This window comes from Varanus komodoensis, unplaced genomic scaffold, assembly GCF_004798865.1.
Source record: "Varanus komodoensis strain SLA01 unplaced genomic scaffold, ASM479886v1 scaffold1, whole genome shotgun sequence".
In the NCBI taxonomy this organism is placed as follows: Eukaryota; Metazoa; Chordata; class Lepidosauria; order Squamata; family Varanidae; genus Varanus; species Varanus komodoensis.
The window spans coordinates 95,146,082-95,167,946 of NW_025335268.1; the positions used below are offsets into that span (position 1 = coordinate 95,146,082).

A 21,865-nucleotide genomic window follows, 5' to 3' on the forward strand; every position below is an offset into this window, starting at 1 on the left:
TTAAGGAGGTGGACTTAAGATACATCAGTGAGGTTTCTCATGATTGCCTTTCTTTAGAAACAGAAGTATCATTTTAAATTTTAAAAATGCTGTTCATGGCATTTTCCTTGTGTACATGACATTGTGCTAGAGCCATCAGACTGGTCTCGTCTTTTTCCCATAGCAAAATAACACGTGGATGCCTCCCTTTCTCAGAATGACAACCTGAACGAAACCTGTGGTTCATTTTCTCAGAATGGAATAAGAGAATGAAACTTGGCTGCATCTTTCTATAAGTCTTGGCACTTATTTGGAGAACATTTTTAGGTCATCAAAAGATGCAGACATCTCCTTCAGGTCTGTACTCGTTACCAAGCTTAAAAGGTGCCTGCTTTTGCTTCACGGACAGTGTGACAGATACATCCATGCAAGTATTTCCAGCATTCAGAATTGCATTGCTTGGGTCAAGGGAACAAGTGTATTTACTTCAGTATCATTTAATACTCATTTATGTTCTTACCTTAAAGTGACAAAACTCATAATGGCTTTTCAAGTAAAGTTTGTAAAAATGTACACAAAGATGGGAAAATCTGGATTGCTACCCTAATATTTATGTTTGAGGCAAGAATGTGGCTCTCCACCATCATTCTTACAGCAGCTCTTAAGGGAAATGCTTGACATACTTGTTAAAGCTTCAGATTAGCAAATAATACGCAGCACACAGACGCAAGTCATTATCACCATATAAATTTGACTGGATGCCAAAAGTCACATCGTGTTTTTACTCTGTACTCCTGTAAAAGGTCACATTATTCTATTACACCAACGCGGGCATTGGGTCTTTTAGATCAAGTGCACACTGGAGTGGGAATGGTGTTCTACCAGCTGGAGGTAGCTGGACCCATTTGTGGCTTGCGTTTGAGCTCTTAAGTGGCACTTGGCTTTGCAACAGATTCTTCCTGTATCTCAAATGAAAGAGGCTTGCTCAGGAGAGCTAAATTACAGGGAGCTCTTAGCGAATATGAGGCTCTAAGGCAAGTACTATGTAAAGCTTCAAGGCAGCATTGCCTAGTGACTCCAATGTCAGTGGGGAGGTGCATCCACTACAGTTTTCAGCTTAACTCGAAAGAAGCTGCCCATGCTGCTGAACCTATTGGGCAGAGAGGGTCCACTGCCATAGAAACCTGCTTAAAAATTCTGTCTGAAACCTGAGTGAATATACTGCACTAACAATACTGCTGCAGGCTCTAGCCTCCACAGCTCCTCAGGCTAAAACGTGGAAAGCAGCAGCAGCACACCTGGCAGATGCTCTAGAAGTCAAATACAAAGTAGTGAGTCAATTAGGGAAGGAGCACTGAGCTATAAAACAACAAAAAGGGACAGGAGAATTCAGCCATCAAAGCATGCTTCTGCTTTCGCAGCAAAGCAGTACAAAACAGTGCTTTTGCAAACCTTGCAGAGGCTATGGGAATGGGGCAGCATATAAACATTAAACAAACAGGAGGGTTGACCTGCGAACCTGGTCTTCACATGGGTGCAGGGAATGATCACCACAGAGGGCCACTGTATTGTTACCCTTTTGCTAAAGGCATAGTAATCCATAGAAGCCAAAGTTCCCAACCTAACTTTAAAGGGATTCTTTCATGTCTCCCATTGGCCAAGTTAGAGTCAACACTGAGAGTGGAACAGCAGCTAACAGAATACTCCAAATCCTTTTGTTCCTTAGTCCCCTGCATCAACACTGTAGTATGAGAATTGTAAGTTGCTTTGTTAGCTTACTCAGTAATCTGGCCTTGACATTCACGGTTAGAAAAAATATCAAGTGCAGGGCAGAACATATTCTCCAATGTTCTGCACCTGAATGGTTTGAGGACTTTCATGTTAAACTGTAGCACACCACACCAGCGCTGATATAAAAGAAATGTTTAATAAGCTGAAATAAAACTCTTTGAGCACACAGGATACATAGGGGAGAAAGATGCATGGAAAGGGGTAAAAGAAAAAGGTCTAAATCTCACCAGGGCCTCAAGATCAGTAACAAGAGCACATTGCTTTCCATGGGTTAGTCAAGGAAATAAAATACAAAGCATGAAGTTGTCACAAACAATCATGGATTTGATACATTTTCCATTGGCAAAATAGCCCTAACTGTTGTAGATATGCTAAATGGTTGGAAGGCAACTGAGTACAATCTTTATATACATTTTCATATGTTCTTCAGGTGAGGTATATAAAATTATCTAGCAACACATTTTACCAACAATTCACAGCTGACATGTTCTTTCTCTAAAATCACAGCATTTCCCAGTGCCCCAAAGAGAAAGCCAGTAGATTCCAAGAGAAGCCTTCTGAAAGACTACTCATGACCACACACTAGGTTAGGATGATGTGCACAGTACCAGACTGGTGGAAAATGTGTATCAGCCAGTGAGGACAGAGAAAGGAATTCCCAAAATGCGGTTCTTCTGATGGGCTAAAAAGGACTAAATTAGCAAGGCAATTAGAAGAAGCGTTGAGTGAAGAATAAAGCAACTATAGAGCAATGCAGGGAATACTAGGGATTGCCAGACATCTCTAAGTTGTTTGAATGCCTACTCAACTGGGCAGGAGTTTATCCCAAGACTTCAGATATGCCCTTGACAAGACACTGATTTCAGTGAAGCTGAAATGAAGCTTCCTCCATCACATCCTCATCATAAACTTGAGAACTGAAGATTTTTATAACAAATAAAAGTAGGAGTTATTTTTTTTTTGATGGCAAAAGGAGGCAGGACAAGAATTATTTGAAAATAGTTGGATTTTCAAATTATTATTCAAATTTCTAGAAAAGAGTACTGATGGGATATGGATGCTGAATGGCTAAGAGACAACCCCTGGGAATGATCACATAGGAATTTCCACACAAGCCAATCTTCAACAAAAACAAAAGTCTTTATAAAATCACAAATAAAAGAGAATGGCAACCTAAAAGCATAACATGGGGAGTATCCAGTGAGACAGAAAATAGACAAGCATCCATGATCCAAATGAAAAGAAAAATTCAGACAGACACAGAAAACGAACCCAAATAAAAAGATAAACAGGACAATGAACTCTGCACAGCAGTGGGGAACTTGGGTGTGGTGAAGTATCACCTGGATCTTTTAAGATTGACAAACACTGGAAGCATCAAGCACACAGCATGTGGCTTGGTGACAAGAGTCAGCTGCAAATGACTTGATGTGTGTGCCACTGGCATTTCCACTATACCATTCCCAGTAAGGGATCCCTGAGTCCACCTGCCCAGTGGACACACTTTTTCTAGGTTTGACCTATGACCTAGGTATTTCCTGCAATGGTGCATAAGTATGCAGAGAAGCTGAAACATCAGCTTTCCCTTTCTCTTTGTGGCAAGGCCACTGAAGAAAAGCACAATTTAAGAAGACATGCAGACAACCATTCTCCAGAATTTAGGATTTTATCATCAAAACATTACTACAATTCTTATTGCTCACATATGCTGTACCCAAAGGTGCACATGTTTGGACAGTTTACCCAGAACTGCACACAAAAGCTGGGAATTTTAACCCACAGAAAATGAAAAAAAAGTATATATAATGCGTTAAGTTCACTTAAGCTAGATCTCATTAAGGTGGCAAACGTGTGTCTCTTCTGTTTCCACTTCAGGTGAGAGCTCACATGATTGAATGCTCCTCCATACAAAAATGTATCATGCACACAGAAATCAAGCACATCAGGGTGGCTAAGTACTATCGTTCTTGTTAATACTTAGTTGTGCATGCAGAAGAATTTTGTAAAACAGTAAGTCAATCATGTGAGTCCTTCAGCTCTACCATGTCACCTCAGTGAGAACTAGAACCTTACATCTGCAGCATAAATTCCAGACCAAATGCTAGTCCTCCTCCCTGCATCCAATGTTATTTGCAATAAGACCCTAACCTTACTACACAGCAAATCAATAGCACTCCCAAAACTCATTAGCACAAAGTACAGGAAATAAATATTTTAAAACTATTTACAATATTATTCTATTTGTATGACTGCCCAGAGAAACAAGGCAGTATTTACCCTGCACCTAGGAAAGCATTTCAACCACTAGCTGGATGCTATGTTAACACAGCATCTATTATTTATGTATGTATGTATGTATATAAGTGTGTGTGTGTATATATATATATTTGTACACATATACAGATATGTATAGATTCACATTGCATTTCAAAGTAATACACAAAAAAACAGATCCATAGAAAATCCTTGATAGCATTACAGTGTAAAAAAAGACCCACAAAGGTAAAAGGTCACACACAAACAACAAAAACCATTCAGACTCCATTCATTTTCACTATTCTGAAAAGCAAGTATTGATAGCAACAGTTCAAAAGGGAAAGGTTTTAAGAAGACAACAGAGCTACCTCTCAATGCAAAGCAGAACTCCTGAGATCATTTTAGGATGGATGGTGCAATTCGCAGCTATCTAGCTAAATGCAAACAGTACAATAGAAACAGGACTTCAGGAAAGCATCAAGAAAGCTCAGGGTGATTTACATCAGCATGTATGCAAGTTTCTATTTTGCCATAATTATCCATAGCAGAAAGATGAAACAGGACCATTACTTCTAGGCAGAAAATATATCATTTGTCAAGCAGCCTGAAAAGGTTGGACCAGCAGTTCCTTAAAAAAACAAGCCATGATGAAATATAGGCCTTTCTAAAGGAACCAGACGGCTCCATTGTTGCTTCCACTAAACAGTGAGGCAGAGCTAGAACAAGGGTCTAGGGGACAGCGGCAGTTAAAGGTTGAATGCTAGCCAAGGACAGAGATGATGGTTAACACTGATCTGTAACCCACTCGCTGGCTTGCTCGTAGCTTTCTGCATATTTGTTTGCATTTGATGAGCATGTGGAAACTGGGGGACAGAGGCAGAAAGAGGACAGTTTTATTTAAAGTACATTTTAAGAGTCAGCCAAAGATTTAATGAAATCCTTTTTCATATATATTGTTTCCCTTTAGCACAATTCCTCATTGCTCAGCTGTGCTTCATACTGGTCAAGAACAGAAGTCCCCGCTGATGATGATGATGATGATAAACGTTTAGCTGCTTGCATGGCTGAAATATTCTGCAGAAAGAGCCCTGAAAAGGGCGGCATGTGTATTTTTAAAACAAGTATACACATGTTGATAGTCCTTTCAGTGGTAAAAAATAGCCGTACATTGCACTCTTACAAGATCAACCACCCAGCTATTCTGAGCATCAGAACCTGTTCTGGGTGATACAAATATATGTCTGAATCTGTGCATTAGTAATACTTGATTTTATGTACAGGAGTTGTGTTTGTCCCACAAATGAAAAATGAGGTAGCCTTCATTGAAAGCTACCAAAAGAGGCAATATGTCCAACCTACAGCAGAAGAATACCAAGAGTTTGACCAAGACCCAGGCTACAGGGGGAGAACGGAAGCATGAAAACGGAAGCACGGGCTCTGGAAAGAATGCTGAATTTATTTCAGTGATCAGAGGAAGCAAATGGGCTGGAGTTAGAGATTACATAGCTATACAATACAGGCAACAGGAATAATTCAATGGAAAGGCAAGCCAATTAAGTGTATCAATGTATAATTAATGGCAGAGCAACTAATAATTATCTCCAAGGAGGGCTACGATCCCACTACCAAGGGGCATGAGAATATCCTTCACTCACAATAAAGGAACAGCTGCAAAACAGTGATAACACGCTCATTTTCATGGAAGTAAAATGGTATGGAGGCTGCCTTAAGAAATAAGGAAGGCCAACAACCTGTTTCTACCCAGGACATGGAAACTAGAATGACTAAACTGACTCTATTCTTTTAGACCTGGCAATAAGACTCAAGATTCTGGGGCAGAAAGATAGCTATGGATGGAGGTCCAAAAACCTGAGCACTTTTTCTTGACAACATGCTCGATAGGTGTATTACAAGGAACAGCATAGTCACTCCCTGCAGACCTGTCATTCTTTTCCAAGAGTTTCAACAAGTCCAAGCAAGTGGCTGAAGTAGTTCATAACATCGAACTCCAACAATTGTGTTACAGATACCAGTAATTCTGAAAAGCACGTGTTCCTTCCTTCTGCAGCAGTGGTTAGGGCAAGACTGAATTTATGGGTCAATGCATGACAAAGAAAATGCTACATGCTAAGAAATTATTGGAAAGGATGCAGGGCACAGGCTCACTGAGTCCTTACAGTCCAGAGAGAAGAACCCAATCCAGCCACAAGCCTGGCTGGATTGCAAAGCTGTTTCTATTGAAAGGACTAGGAGACACATGATAATTATCCTAAAAGGAAGAGATGGGTTGCGGCGAATTGCAAGAAGGGAACAGTCCATTTGCAGTTCATTAAAAATGTGACAGGACAGCATTTCTGCCTGGTATGGCAGTGACTGAGAGCCACTTGCATATGATCAGGGCTGACACACAGGGACAGCCTGAGAAACGCCTTCCAACCAGAAACTTTAACTCAAAGTTGGTTAAAACAAGAATTCTAAACCCTGTTGTGCTATTTGAACCATCACTTCCCTCTCCATATCTTGCAGCTACACTAGTCCAATGGAAAGGCTTGTCCCACAAGCCACTAGTGCCTGAACCTAGGGTCACATGCCCTTCCCAAAAGAATAGTGGGCAGCAGCTGGACCAAAACATGAGGCAATACTAGGAGGACTACGGCAACTTTGCAGGGCTGGCAACTGTATTCCAACCTCACATACTCAGGCAGCCTTGCATATACAGCCAGCAGGTTTCAAAGAACTAGGGCAAGTGTGAAGGTTAGCTATATAACACAGAGTTATAAAGGAGTTATTTTAGACAAGCCACACAAGAAATGGGACAGCAGAAAGTTGTACAAAGATTTTATTAACAGGTGTCTGGATCAGAATCACTAGCTGAAAGTACCACAAGGTGCCCCAATCACCCAGCATTTTGTTAGGAAGCAGCCCTGGGTAGAAGGAGCAGGAAAATTTACACATCTCTGTGGATAGAGGCATGTAAAGTTGGAAAAAGGAGTGGCAAAACTCTGGCACGTTTGCCCCTCTCTCACACACACATACATGCTCACACACTTCCTTAAATATCTCTAATACTCCTGATGGAATGTCTAGTACATTTGATATCCACAGTTAAACAGCAATCCATATCAAACTTTACAGAGAATTCTAAGCTTGACTTAATGCTTACAACAATTATTTTTATACATCATGATTTAAACGACAACGTAGAAGTTAAAATTCAATGATTTAAAAGTATTCCATAAAAAAAGAGTTCACCCTGATGTGTCTTATAGCTTTAGTACACCCTCTCAAGCCACAGACTTAGGTGGGTGAGCAGGAGGGCTTTGCATTTTTCAGACGCTGAATTCCAACCTCTTTGATCAATGAAAATACTACACAGCTAGTTATCTGTTTTCTGCCTGCAGTAATGAGCTTTGGTATAGGAGTGCCAATGCTAATGCACCCTCCCTCCTTTAAATAAAAAAATCAATTTCCTCACACTCCCTGAAGAGTTTGCCTTTCCTTTTATTCAATAAATCCCTCAGAAACTGGAAAGACTGGTTCAAGCCAGTTAATATAATAATGTTTGAGTACGTCGATCTCAGATGGTATCCATGGAAAGCTATTCTGAAAGGTCAAGCAATTTGAAGGCTTTCACAGGAAGCTCTTGGGTGCCACGTGCAGCAAATGCAAGGAACTTTGCACAAGTTTCTAACCAAACAGCTCTACCTTCGTTGTGGCTTAAAGAGAAATTACAGAAATAAATAAAAGGCTGAGCCCCTCGTCTCTTCTCCCCAGCCCCAGAGCGGAAGCAAGCACGGCCACCCAACAGATGGGTCACATAGAGTGTGCAGACAGGACATTTCCTCTAAGGAAATGCTGTGTCCCTGTCCCCTCTTGTTGCAGCCAAATCAAATGTTTGTACGGAGAAGGGGAATATTTGCATTTCTAATAGGCTTTCATAGGAGTATCTTGTCTGAAGAGAGATGGCTTGATGTGTACATTACATATTGATTCAACTTGGAAAGCAAGTCCAGACAAGTTGTGTGAAACACCAATGCGTATTTGGAGAGCCAGACTGTATACAGCAAGGCAAAGCATAATTTTGCTTCATAGCAAGCTGCGACCACCGCACGCACGTGACAGCACCACATACGTCCAGTGGCAACTTCCTTCACAGCCAGTGTTGCTGTTTTTGCTTTAATTTCTCTAGGACAGAAAGCTATGGAAAAGGGACTCCCGGCAACTGCACAGAAAAAAGTTAAAAAGTGGATGCCTTACTAGGGGCATGTTCCATCATTACTTTTTACAGACATTCTATCATGAGACCCACCTCTTAAAATCCATGCAATTAGAATGGTTGCACACCCATCAATTTCACTGCTGACATGTGGATTCTGCCAATCATCTTTTGGGGGTATTCCAAATAAGGGTCTCACAGTAAATTAGGCAGGAATATATGCTGAAATGCATTCAAGCTGCATTTCAATGCATCTGTAAAGAGCAATGTGCATGGACTGAGAGAGGTCTCTATCCAAACAGTGGGACCAACTCCTCTCTTATACAGGTAAAATTGATCAAGCATTGCTGCCAGTCATTGCAGACACTGCAGAAACAGTATTTTTTACACAAGAGACAGACTATGTTAGAGCCAATCCACAGATCCCAAAGTTATAAAAGGTGGACAATGGTAAACACCTTAACAAAATTCACCATCCTGACCTGCTCGTAAAGAGTAACATTAAAGGACAAAAATACTTTGGGTTTTGGCTTCATAATGCCCTGTTCAGATCAAACAGTGCCAGGATGCTACAACACACAACAGGAAGAAAAGGCTCCTGTTTGTACCCCAGCAGAAGGGCTGCCAAGGTCTATAGGATGTGCATGAAAGGTAGTTCTCTTTCAATTACAGTACAAGTGCTTGTGCATTAACTATAAACTGCCAGCCTTAAAAACACAGAGACTAATTTATTTATTTCCTAAAGGATAAATAAGGCACTGTACTTTGAACTGAAACTGCTTAGCTCCCAGTTCAACACTAGGAAGCAGTAACTTCCCTTCTCAGAAGCAAAGAAAGGTACCCTCTACAGCTGCAACACAGCTAGGGGACTCCTAAAAATGGAGAAGAGGGAGCTTGCCTTTAGCTATATACTTGCCCTCCCCCCCATATTCAGAAATAATTATACTTAATGCATGAGGAAGGGTTCCTCATCTCCAAGCAAAGCCTGTTACTTTGCATCCAGACGCCTGCGCTTGCTGGGTGAGGAGTCTTTTTTGGCCCTCAGCCTCCTCTTGCTTTGGGCTTTTTTGCTCTCCTGAATGCTTTTGACTGACCTAGTCAGAGCTTTGCTGCTGTTTGCCTTTTTAGCAGGCACTTTAAGAGACCGACTGGAGGAGTCCCGTGTGACTTTTGGCTTCACAGGCTTAGCAAGGCCTTCTTGCCTGGAAGACAGGGAAGCCTTCAGAGAGGGGTTTGCTTTGCTCTTCTGGGTAGGAAGCTTCCTTTTCCTAGGCTGTGCATCAACTGATTTCTTTGCCTTCCCACTCTGAGATGTATGTTTATTACTCTTCTCCACAGCTGTCTGCTTCTTGATACTGGGAGCACCCAAAAGCTTCAATTTACAAGCTTTCTTCAGAGACACCTTTTCTTTGCTCAAGTGTCCCTGCATCCTGCTGCTGCTCTCATCTGGTGCCTTTTTGCGGCTTTGCTTGAGGTTGCATTTAGATGAGAGGTCCTCCTGTGACCTGCCTTTCCCCTTTTTGCCTTTCCCTCCTTTCTCAACCAAACTGGATTTAGTAGGAAGTGGGGTTACTTTGACCTGCTGGGCCAACTTTGGTGACATCAGTGGCTTAATGCACAAGCTTTTGCTATTTGACTTGCTCTCAGCCAAGGGATGCTTTGCCACTGCATCACTCTTCTCCGGCTTGACCACTCTGCAGAGGCCATGAAGTTTGCCACGCAGGTTGGAGTATTTTCGCAGGATACGGGAGCTGGTCTGCACTGGCATGCTAGGAGGAGGTTGGGAACCCTTGGCTTCAACACCTCGCTCCAAACTTACTTCTGATGGGGGTGTCTCCTTTGGACTGGCAATTTGTTCAGGCTCTGTTTCTTCAGTGTTCTCTCGAATCCTGGCCCACATTCTTTGGGTCTTTATGGTGTTTTTCGCTGGTGACATTGCAGGAAACTTTTTTAGGTGTTTCTTTAGACGTTCTGCTTGGAGTGAGCTGGAATAGATGCCAGAAGAACAGCCTTTCTGGAGTGGAAGCTTAATAAGGGGGATGTCACCTGGAAGACGTGTGTTCAGCTTCTTCACTATTACCAGGGACTTAGTTTCAGTTGTCTCCATAAGCCATTTGCATATATTGGGCATTTCAAAAGGCTTCATAAACAGCATCTGAACAGGGGATAGCTTCTGGACTTCAGTAGACCCTTTGAACTTTCGAGTCCTCTTCTTGCTTTTCCAAATCTCTTTCAGCTTGTCAGATTTATTCTTGACTTTTGGCGCTGGCTGGGCCTCCTTCTCCAGTTGAATCCACCCTTTCTGGATCTTCATATAGTGGGCATTAAAGTCAGTTATGAGTTCTTGGTTTTCTTCCTCAGAACACCATTCCACAAATTTTGGCTTGCTGTTAATCAGTATCTCCATGCTGTTGAAGGCAGTAGGTTCTTCAGGCTCTGCATCTTGTTGGTCTGTGACATTAGAGCCTGCTTGTATATTTGTGACATTGGAGTCTCCTTGTATCGTTTCCACTCCTGACATGTTTTGGGAGGCACTGATCGTAGATACTGGGGCAGGAGTATGTCTCAAGTTATAGCACTGGAGGACTGCCCTCTTGTATTTCACTGACTTCTCTGTTGGTGCATGCTTGCTCTCATTCTTGCTCCCAGGGCAACTAGTCCCACGCTGAATGAGCGACAACTTTTTAGCATCCATGGTACTGTCTGAGTTCCCTGGATCTTCTAGCATTAACTCTGTAGGCTTGTCACCCTTTTCGGAAGTTCCTACTGGGACATGGACACTTCTTTTGTCAGAATCAGCCTCTAAATAGATTTCAAGCATTGCTGTTGGCTTTGTCTTGTTCCCTTCAGCATCTTGGCTTTCCTCTGTTAAAGTCTCCTTTGTCAACACTGTCTTACAGATCTGTCTCATTGTGATGTCATTTTCCTTACCTTCCTGTGGCTCAAGAGTTTTCCCAGTGTCATTTTGTAGTGCTTTGTGGAAGCTGTCAGTTGGAACACACACTGATGCCGCCCCATCAAGGTGCACTTCTCTTTTAAAACGCTTAGCACCAGGACTTTTAGAAAGCTTGATCTGCAGCTGAGGAAGTTGCATGGATGTGGAAGAGTTGGGCTGCTCAGTACTGTCCTCAGAAGGTGACAGGGGCTGTTGGCTTCGAAGGCATCGATCAGATATAACTTGAGGTTTCTTCTCCCTCTTCCTTTTTTTCTCAGGGTTTGTTTTGAAAGAAGTCTCCATCTTGTTGCCTGTCTCTGATGTTTTGGGCATTGGCAAAGCTTCACTCTCAGTTTCCCTTCCCTCACTCATCTTGTTAGACTCAGTTGTGTCTCTTATACTTTCCCTTCCCCAGTTTTCCTCAATTTCTGCAACAGACAGCATAACCCCACTTTTCCCTTCCTCCAAGTCCTGAGTACCTTCAATATTCGTTTCAGGATCCATGCTTTCATGTGCATTAGCACACTGTGAGTGGATAGGGAGCTCTACTGCATCCAAATTGGAAAGGCGCTGTGGAAGTGCTGATTCCATCTTGCCAGGTGCCACCATTGGAGGTTCTATCAAAGGAGCCTCTAATGGTTCTAGGTCAATATGGGCAGGAGGCTCAGGCGCTGGACTAGCAGGAAGAATCATGGGAGATTCTGTTGTTGAACCAGCACCAGGCTCCTCAGAACACAAACTCCCTACGACAGGGGAAAGTTCTGCAGGGAGGGTCTCTAAAGAGTCTAGGTTGACAAGAGGCTCTGCATGTGGCTTTGCCACCTCTGTAGGGGATGGTGGGAGAGGTTCCATGGGTGGTGGCAAGTCACCAACAGAAGCAGGCTCCTCCAGGGGATGCAGCAAGTTCATCCCGGCTGCAGGCTTTTCAGGCAGCAGCAAGTCCACTCTAACAGGAGGCTCCTGGTCTGCATGAATGGAAGACTCTGCAGTAGACACCTTCTTTAAGCACAGAGAGCTTTCCTCACCATCAGCTGCTCTGGAGACAGGCAGCTGCACAGAATCTACTGCATTGCTGTCATCTGCATTAGGGCTAATAGATCCCACATCACTACCAGACTGCAAAACAGTGTTTCTCTCAGTTTTGTCCTGCAGCTCCCCTTCAGTTTGTTGTGGGGAAGAGACAATGGTGGTCTGAAGTGAAGGAAGAGGGAGGCTGCCTTCGTCCCCAAGCAGAATGGAGCAGGGAATCAGAGAGAGAGCCATTGTGGATACTTTAGCAGAACTAACTTCTCTCTGCTCCAAGGAACTGTCATCAGGAAGGATCCTTTCAGCTGGGAGTTGCTCATTTCTCCCATCCTGACTTTTAATGTTCAAGGAACCTTCTTGAGGGAGGGACCCAGTGGAAGAACTTTTGTCACCATGGTCACTCAACACTTGGGCTCCTGCCGAATAGCTATTGCCTGGAAGAACAACCCCCTGACTTGGATTTGTTAACACTTCTGGCCTTGGTGCCAGAGTGTTCCCAGTGTCTTGTACATAGGACATCTTAGCCAAAGTGCGAACTGTAGGAAGCTCACAGCATTCACCATTATAGTAGTATCCCCGTGTGCTTTTCCTTGCTGTCTTCTTAGATGTCATTGTCCTCTTGCTCTCAAAGTGGCACTCTGTAATTGGCTGGCTGATATAAACAACATCGCACTGGTTGTCATAGTCGTTTATTCTTAGTCCTGAAGACCTTTTGCTCTTACGAGTGCTTTTGGTGGAGGCTGAGATGCTCTTGGTCCGGGGGTGTCCATTGGTGGTTTTGTGGTGTGACACTGGTATGGGATTAGGTGGTGGCCAACAAGTGTCTTTGGCATTCTCCACATGAGTCTTGTCGATAGGATGCATGTGGTAGCTGACCTTGTTCTTCCCTGAAGACTGGTGGATGTTCTCTGCTTTCAGCCTTGCTTCCTGGTCATTCATTTCAGTATCTTGGTGCAGAGAGGCTTTGGAACTGCACTGCAAAGCATTTTCTTTGTCTGCTCTCCGAGGGGAGCTTGTGGTGAAAGCTGGCTCTCGGGCCTCCTCTGGGAAAGTTTTAAACATATTCTTTTGAGAGACCATGCGACTCTCCAGGCTATCCTCGCTAGCATTGAAATTAGATGCTTTTGCAGCAATGTAGCCTGACAGCAAAGCTCTGCTTTGAATCTGGTCTTTGTCATCCTCACCCTTCCTAAGCCCCACATCTTGCTCACTCCCAGGGGTTTGTCCTTCAAGACTCTTAGCAGAGTGATGAGAGTTGGAGGCAGTGAGGTATCCTTGAGTGGGGCTGTCCCTGGCACTCACAGAAGTCGTTCTAATGCTAGAAAGGTCAGGAAAGTCTCTTCTGACAACTGGGCTACAGTTTTCTCTCCTGTCTGTAGCTTTCAGATCCACAGCTTGCTGCTTCAGGGCATGGCAAAGTATGCGCAAAGAGCCATGCGGACCTGACTGCTCTGGGTCCAAAGATGAAGGAAGTTTTGATTCAGAGCAAGAAGTTCCAAGCTCCTGATTCTCAGTACGATACTGGCTGCAGCCTGAGCTACAAGTGGACACATCCATGTTTTCAGGTCCAGATAACTGCTGCTGCCCTTCACAGCTGGTCTGTGCTTCAGTGCATATGTCATTCAGGACATGGACGAAGTGCTTCTGGTGATACGTGCACAATCTGACCATAAATTTCTCCAAAGGAGATTTTGGCTGGCCAAGGCAGTCTGCTGCATCCTCCCTAGAGAGAAGGAGAAAGAAACAGTTAATACAGCACAAGGGCTGGGAACAAATTATAGTACAAATCCTAACAGCTCTGTCTCTTTGCTGACCCTTAAATTGCATACTGTGGGAAGGCAGCAGCTTCACTTGTATATCTGAACTGAACAAATAGCTAAAGTCCAGCCTCAAACTATAAAGATTATGCCTGTCACCTCTCCCTGGCCCTCTTGCAGTTTACCAACAGTCCCAGTATATTAGCCATCACTAAAAAGCTGTCAGGACATGACCCTACTATTTTGTTCCACATGCAGCCCTTAGACTAGAGTATTCTCTAGTCTGTGCTGGAGGAAAGGAAAGCAGCAGCAAGATGCCCTCTTTCTCTGGTTTTCCCACTACGTTCTACAGGGGCAATGTAATTTAGCCCCTCAAGTATCAGAAAAGGTGCATAATGTCTGCATGACACACTCCCACAAGTAGGCTACTGTCACAACCTTTGACTTTGTGCAACATGCAGAGCACCATCACAGATTGGTTAACCACTAGGGGAATTGGTCCAAGTCACCATATCATATCACAGAGTCAAAACCTTTGAAGTACTTGTATTTCCAAGGCCAGAGGAGGCTGGTGACATCTATGCAGTGGGGCTACACCTAACAGGAACTTTACATAATGCTTCATGGTGGTAAACCTATTTTGGGGCTGGAGTTCAGCACCATGGATAGTCCTAAAATGTTCAAAAGAAAAGCTGCAAATTGTTTAACAGATTGAACTTGCAAGCTAGAGAATTCAGTCCATGCCCTCTCCACATCAATCACAACTACTCCAGACATGCACTAGGGCTTCCAAGGGCTGTCTGGACTAATCATTAAGTATGAAAAGAAATAGCAACCCCAAGTAAAACAAGAGAGCAGGGGATGGTTTTACCTGCTTGGGTGACTGCTTGATTTTCCCCATAACAGCAAAGCTCCAATAAATGTCGTGACCAAAATTAGTCAATCTCTTCCCCCCACCCTGCCACTCCTTCTCTCAAAGTAGGTGTCTATGCTCTTCACTGTTTGCTAATTTATACATTGCAGTGCCAAGTTCTTTGCAGAGATGCTAGAGAGTCTCTGTTGGTAGTTCCTGAAAAACAAGATCAACCTTTCTGTCTTCAGGAGGTGCAGGGAAACTGATTCATTTCTACTTATTACATTTCTCAGACATCATTTTCTAGTCTTAAGGAATACAATTAATATTTTGAGTTAACAACATTGGCTATATCAGGTATATTAAGGTATTTGGGACATGTTAGGCAGCCAAAATAATGACAGACCAAGTCATAAACTGTATTTGATCTTCTTGAGCCTCAGTAATGTGGGATGGTTCCAACATTAATGCTAAACCATGGTTTGGCACTGGATGAACAATTTCTGCATGCATGTGCACACCCAGCTTCTTCTTGTGCTCCAATTCAATTAGTTACTTGCCTTTCATCTGAATTGGAAAACTCTGTGAACCTGCTTCAAGGCATGGTTTGTACTCTTGTTTTGAAAGATAAGCACAAACCATTATTTGCAGGCAGATGTAATGACAAACTATTGTTTGTACCAAAAAAGGAAGTTATTAACTGAATTGGAACATGAGGAGGAAATGTAGGCACAAGGCTCATTCAGCTGTGGCATCTGAACTGAGCCCCCGAGCTCAACAGACCAAATATAAAGATCTACTTAGCAGAATTACTCAGATTTGATTTTCAGAAATAGCAGGAGAGGTGGTAAAGTGGTTTCTTAACTCTACCACTTCGGAGAACAGGTACGCAATTCACAGTGCACGATTCAACATGACTGAATGATTCTCCATACAAAACAATTCCTGGCTATAGAAAATGAGATGCAATGGAGAGAGATTCTGGTCTAACTTTCTCCCTAACTTCCTAGTTTTCTGTGTGTCAGGTTTTGGTTTCCTTTGCATGGAGTAACACTCAATAATGTTAAGAGCCCAGATTCATTCTGAAGTGGTACACATCAGACAGAGGGCAGTGGGGCCACTGCAAGTCCTATCCCGCAAGCAGCCAGCCCTGATGATTCTGTTGTGGAAGAGGCACCCATCATTTGTGCAAGATAAATTAATAATTTCCAGGGGGCAGACTCCAAAATGAACAAAACCACTCTTTTCTGAAATGGGACAAGTCAGCCCCTTAATACTCATTGGTTTACTATCTGAGAAAACAAGAGTTCAAATTAGCAGCAATAGAACTTTATTTTGTAACTTCAGCCTACCTACCTTCTGATTTCCTGAATGTTTAAACCTCATACTTAAATATTTGCAATTCTGTACAGTCCACATAAATTTCCTTCACAGCTGGTTCATAAACAGCTTCTAGCAATTGTTGATAGAGCATGGTATTGGGCAGTTTAAGTGAAATCACCAGTCTAATACTTATATAGAATATCTTCCTAGTTCTGCAAGTCTTGTTTCACAGCTCCAGTGAGATGGAAACTCAGTATTTATGTCAAGTGAGCAATTTTTTAGAAATGGAAAAAGAATCAGTGGAAAAGGTGATCAAATTAGCAATTTAAACGTAGCTTTCCATTTGGTGATTTGACTTAATCTGCCTAACTCATAGATGATTTAACAATTAGCTTTAATTAACTAAAACTAAGAAACAACAACAACAAAAAGGGCCTCAACCTATCTGGAAACTTTTTGCAAGGCAAGTTCCTAGGATATTGTAAAGGTAGTGAGACTGTGTACTGCTCATTCCACTGGATCCAAGTTTGTGCTTATATGTACAGATATTTACAGAGCAAAAAGAAATAGTGGTTTATTAAGCAAAGATCAATAGGGTTGGATGTTATGGATAAGTAAAAGGTCCTATTAGTCTGTCTAGCCTGGACCCTCCTTGTTCCCTAAGGCTGAACCGAAAACCTTTTTCTGGACATTTTCTGTGCAAAGATGCATAGGATTGGGTCTTTAATCTTCACTAGTGTGCTTTATTTATTTAAGACATTTTAATACCATTCTTATTTAGTCAATGACTCTCAGGATGGTTCCAGTCAACTTTCATTCTCCCATGTAAAATATTAGCAAACCCCAAATCTTTAGCTGCAGTGTCCCCAAACACATAGATTGTTCCACTGTTCTGTACTTTGTCTACATCTGTTGTGCATCTGCTTCAATGCCACCTCAAGTGTGCTAAAATCTTGACAAACCAGGAAGAAGTACAAGAGACCTGAAATGAAAGAAAAGTTGATGGGGACTGCTAGTGAAAAATACTATTTTGTCTATCTGATGATTTATTTGACAAAGCAAGCAGGAGGAGGCTGAAGCACCCTAAACCGGACTAATACTACATCTTAATCTTAAACATGTTTACTCAGAAGTCTGTCATTCACCAATTTCAGCTGAACTAACCCCCAAATAAGTATGTGTAGATTTTATTCTTGGTTAGAAAGCCTATGTTGGAAGATGGATTAATATCCAAGAAGAAGTTTCCTTTTACTACTTTGTTTCCATCTTACCATGCAAATTTCTATTCTGTTACTTGTTATCATCTCACAACTCCAAGGAATTGAGCATTATGAAGGAAACAGTTCCAGCTCCAGCAGCTGACAAATACTTCTCAGAAACTAGAGAGCTGTGCTTCACAACAAAAGGGAAGGTAGATTCTAGACCCCCATCTACTGTCATATATTGCTTCATGACCTTGGAACCACCATGGAATTGTTTGTTGCTCCATGCCACCCCCCTCCCCACAACTCCTTTAATAAGGGGATGCTAATAAAATCCATGTTATTTTAGCTGAGCCGTCATAGCAAAGCCACTGTAAAGAATGTGTCTACCTTGCACCAGATAGAAGATTTATATCCCATTTTTTTCTTTTCTAAAGCACTCATCTCCTCCTCCTGCTGTCAATCTTATCTTCACAACAACCACCCTGTGAAGTAGGTTGGACTGAGAGTCTGTGATTGGCTCAAAGTCATCCAGTTGGCTCCATGGTTGAGCAAGGGCTAGAATCCAGATTTCCTGAGTCCAGACTCACTCTCCTACCGACTACACCGCACTCTCTCTCTCTCTCAGCATCAGCTGTAGGTTGGCAGCTCAACAGAGTTTTTTCTTGGTTTGATTCCCTCCAGTGCAATTGTGCATTTTGAGTATAAATGTGCCATATAGCCAAGACATAGCATTATTCTGTTTGATACTAGAGGGGATTCAATTTTAGATGTCTTTTATTCTAGCTTTGCCTGGCCCTTTATCAAAGGTTCTGTCTACAGTTCATAAACAATCACTCCAAAACGGTATCTCTTAAAGCACTGTCTGCACACAATGTGCACCAATTATCCTTTCCTAATATCCATGCTGCCCTTCTCCACAGATGAAAGAAGGAAAATATTACAGACCCCCAAAACTTTGAGTTTTTTTAAAAGGACTGCATATCAAGAAGTAACAATCTTACCTAGATTGACTGCTGATAAGATCTCCTCACAAGAAAAACTACTTTCTTCTAATTTAGCTTTTCACCATCCTGCAGAAAGCAGCCATATTTAAATATTCAGACTGGAATGTCAGGTAGATAAGATGGAGTATGGCTTCTCTCCAGCATTCCCCTGAATCCTGTTCAACCATTGCAAGACCATCTTTCATTTACTAAGGCAATCAGAGGAATGCTGGGAACTTGGAGGATGAACATATTTTCAGCATATTTACCTCACATTTTGATTTTAATTGAACTCATTTCCAGGTAGGTGTGCTTAGAATGGCAGTCTAAAGAGGCCAAATAAAATATGAATTTTGCTTCCTAAGATTATTTAAGTCAGTGCTTAAATGAACAAGTTATGTGTTTGGAGCATTTATCTGAGTCTACTCTAGATACTTTAGTCAAAGGATTATTAGCAGAAATAGATATACAGGTAGGGTTCTTTACCATGTGATACCTGGACAACTCTCTCAACCCTTTTACAGGCCCACCCATGAAAAATGATAAACCCAGACCCTTTTTCCTGGTCTCCTCACCCTCCTCTGCCCCCCCACCCCCCACCCCCAGTTGCCTTGGTCAAATGGGCTTTGCTTGCTCAGGAAGGCAAAAGAAATGCATGGCTAAGAGAAATGAAGCCACATTTTCCTTTATGGCCATTAATTAAAGGACTATTACCATGCATGTGATTTCAAGGGCCTGGGGATCACATGTAGGAATTTAACCTTACTGCCTCCTGACTTTGGGCCTAGCATCTGCCACAGCTTTTCCCAGGGTAGCCATCATTCCTTCATTTCTAATTTGTCACTAAGTATGAGAGAGAAAAATCAAGGGGCAATAGCTGTCATTTGAACAAGCACAACTGTTGCCATGCAACAGTCATAGTGCCACAATTAATGCTTTTCAGAATTTGCTGTGCTATGGAGTTATTTGCATAGCTGGATGCTGAAACATGTGTGTTTGTACAGAGCTATAAATGGTTGGTCTACTGTTTTCTGTCAGTATGTGCGCACAAATTTGTACATGCACACATCCACACTATTTTTGTTTTGTTCTGAAGAATGTACACAAACTAAGATAGAGCATTTTAAAATTTCTGAGCATTAATTATTTTTTAGGATGAAGGCAGGAGATTAGCTGCAATAAGAAGCAATAATAACCTTCAATTTGGATGGATTTGGAGGATTTCTCTGTGGGAATATAGTTCTTGGAGTTAAGTATAGATCATTATCTTTAACTCAGTTGGGCTTTTATTTATAGAATCACAGAGAACCTTCCACTCTGCACACAAAACATACAGAGTATTCTTTTTCTTCTCCTCTTGCTTAATAAAGCATATACTCCAGCTATGGAAAGGGAAAGGTTTTTCCCTTCCTGTTTACCTGAACTGCTGTATATCTACACATCAAAAATTTCAGTATGCCACACATTCCACCCAAAGTTTCTCACTAGTCAGCACGTGTAACCTTTTCATATCTTAATTCAGTCTCTTGGAAAATCGGCATGACAGGTTATAAGTTTACAGGTATGTTTTGTACCTCAGAGGCACAAGAAGCAGCAGCAGAACAAAAGTTCAAGGCTAAGTGTTTCTGTTCCTTTCAGATCACTCTAAGCATCACGATTATAGCTCTGTAAAAAAAATAAGACATAGCTATAAACTTATACAACCTAGTCCTGGATTTGTATATATTATCAGGGAGATATTTCTCTCCCTCCCCTTTATGGTTTTCAGCAGCTGACATGCAAGACAGATGGTCAGAAGTAGCAGCCCCAGCAATCGATGGTAAGAAAACAGCAGCCCCAGCATCCTATGGTAAGAAAATTGCATCTTGTCCTTCATGGTAAAAGGGCAGAGCAAACCGTTCCCTACAAAAACATCAAGACAACATAGAATGGTAAATGGTGACTCTGTCATAAGATGGGCTGTACTGTTGAGACTGGACTGCACAGGCTTTCGGTCGATACTAATGTGACGCATCAACTCAATTCATAGCACCCCCTTAGGAAGAGTGAGAGAGAACTCCCCAGAACACAACTCTCAAAGCACCACTAATTCAAGTTTGCCCCCTTTTCCCACCCCACATGAACTCCACCTCAAACCCCCAGGATTATACCTGAACAAGCATAGTTGTTTTGACAGCCTTAAATGCATGGTCAAAACAACAGTAATGCCTTTTGTTCGGAAATAATCTCTTGCTAATGCTTTTAGCAAAGGAAAAGGGCATATTAAAATCGAGTATCATCCAGTCAATATTTTTTTACAGGCACAGGAAAACCCAATTTACAGGCATAGGAAATGCAAATGAACAACTTGTTTTGACTGTGAAAATGAGCTGTGTTTTATTATTTGGTCATTTTAAACAGACAAGCTTGTATGAATCTGAGTTACAAAACCTTTGGCTGCAGTCTGGTACATGCCTCACATTTTCTCCCAAGATGAATAGGCCACCCAAATGCAGTGCATCTCCAGACATTCTGTGACTCTGCTATGAACACATCAAAGAAGTATGCCCAGAAAAAGGGGTTCATGCATCAAATGGAATGAAAAAGAAAAGTTTCTTTGTATACAATTGTAGAAATACAGCCAAGTATGTCAAGAGTCAGTCCTGGAAGTCCCTCAATTTCTGTGATGCCTTTTGGAAATTCTATATGAGAGTGAGAAAAATCAAGTAAATGTGATTTTGGTATTGAACTTGATTAGGAAATAACTAGCTTGACTGCAATGAAGGCAGTGAACTTCAATTTTAGCCCTTCAGAGTAAGGATTCTGAGATGCCATACCTTTTAAAAAATCCTCTTTCACTGCCTAAATCGATGCCATCAACTGAAGCATCTGCAACCTCTACCCAAGTGTACCTGATCTGTACATTCTTTCTTTCCAGAGTGTTCTGCTCCCCCCTTTTCCCCATTCAACATTTTAATCACCAGCTGTGACGCATCTAACAGCCTTCTTGCAGCTGAGAAAAGGTTATCATTTAGTTCATCCCTTTTAAACCAAGGGGTATTTATCATGTTGAAACATTAGCCCAGGTACTGCTTTCATTTCAAGGGCTTTTCACAATGGTCCTTGCTAATTTTTCTGATTATCAAGGATGCTGGGGAGCTTTCCTTCCAGACACATACACCCTGAGTGAATGCACTGTGTTCCTGCCTCTGATAGTACAAATACCATGGACTTACAGCTAGGCTTCATGGAAGAAACCACGGCAGCATACAGCACCTTTATAAAATAAAAATGCAAACAAGAGCATGTAAACTGATGAGTTCATAGAAGAGTTTTAACAAACAAAATTTTAAAAAATGAAATTTTATAAGCATTTCATGCATTACAAAGAATACTCCCTGTACCTAAGAGTAGAAGCTAGATACCACACAAAGGCTGCCTTACAGGTTTCTATAAAAGAAAAAATCTAGTATGCTTTGTAAGCAGCCATGTCCACTCTGATGCCCTCTCGGTGTGCTGGACAACTCCCATCATCCCCTGGCAGCATGAATGGTGAACAAAC

At 42.0% G+C, this 21,865-nt stretch overlaps 1 protein-coding gene and 1 long non-coding RNA gene across 3 annotated transcripts; both read right to left on the reverse strand.

Moving 5' to 3' along the window:
- Window positions 1–1,887: 1,887 nt before the first annotated feature.
- LOC123026783 lies at window positions 1,888–14,915 on the reverse strand. Its single transcript, XM_044436799.1, has 2 exons — window positions 14,832–14,915; window positions 1,888–13,926 (listed from the first exon to the last, which is right to left on the reverse strand). Exon 2 carries the CDS (start codon window positions 13,872–13,874, stop codon window positions 9,231–9,233), a length of 4,644 nt encoding a protein of 1,547 aa, XP_044292734.1. The 5' UTR covers window positions 13,875–13,926; window positions 14,832–14,915; the 3' UTR covers window positions 1,888–9,230.
- A 1,211-nt stretch (window positions 14,916–16,126) lies between these two features.
- LOC123026815 lies at window positions 16,127–21,551 on the reverse strand. Of its 2 annotated transcripts, XR_006415390.1 has the most exons (4): window positions 21,540–21,551; window positions 19,899–19,989; window positions 18,343–18,411; window positions 16,127–17,118 (listed from the first exon to the last, which is right to left on the reverse strand). It is a non-coding gene; the product is annotated as an uncharacterized LOC123026815 (long non-coding RNA). The 2 variants fall into 2 exon arrangements; XR_006415389.1 differs by lacking the exons at window positions 19,899–19,989; window positions 21,540–21,551 and having other exon boundaries at window positions 18,343–18,807.
- Window positions 21,552–21,865: the final 314 nt, after the last annotated feature.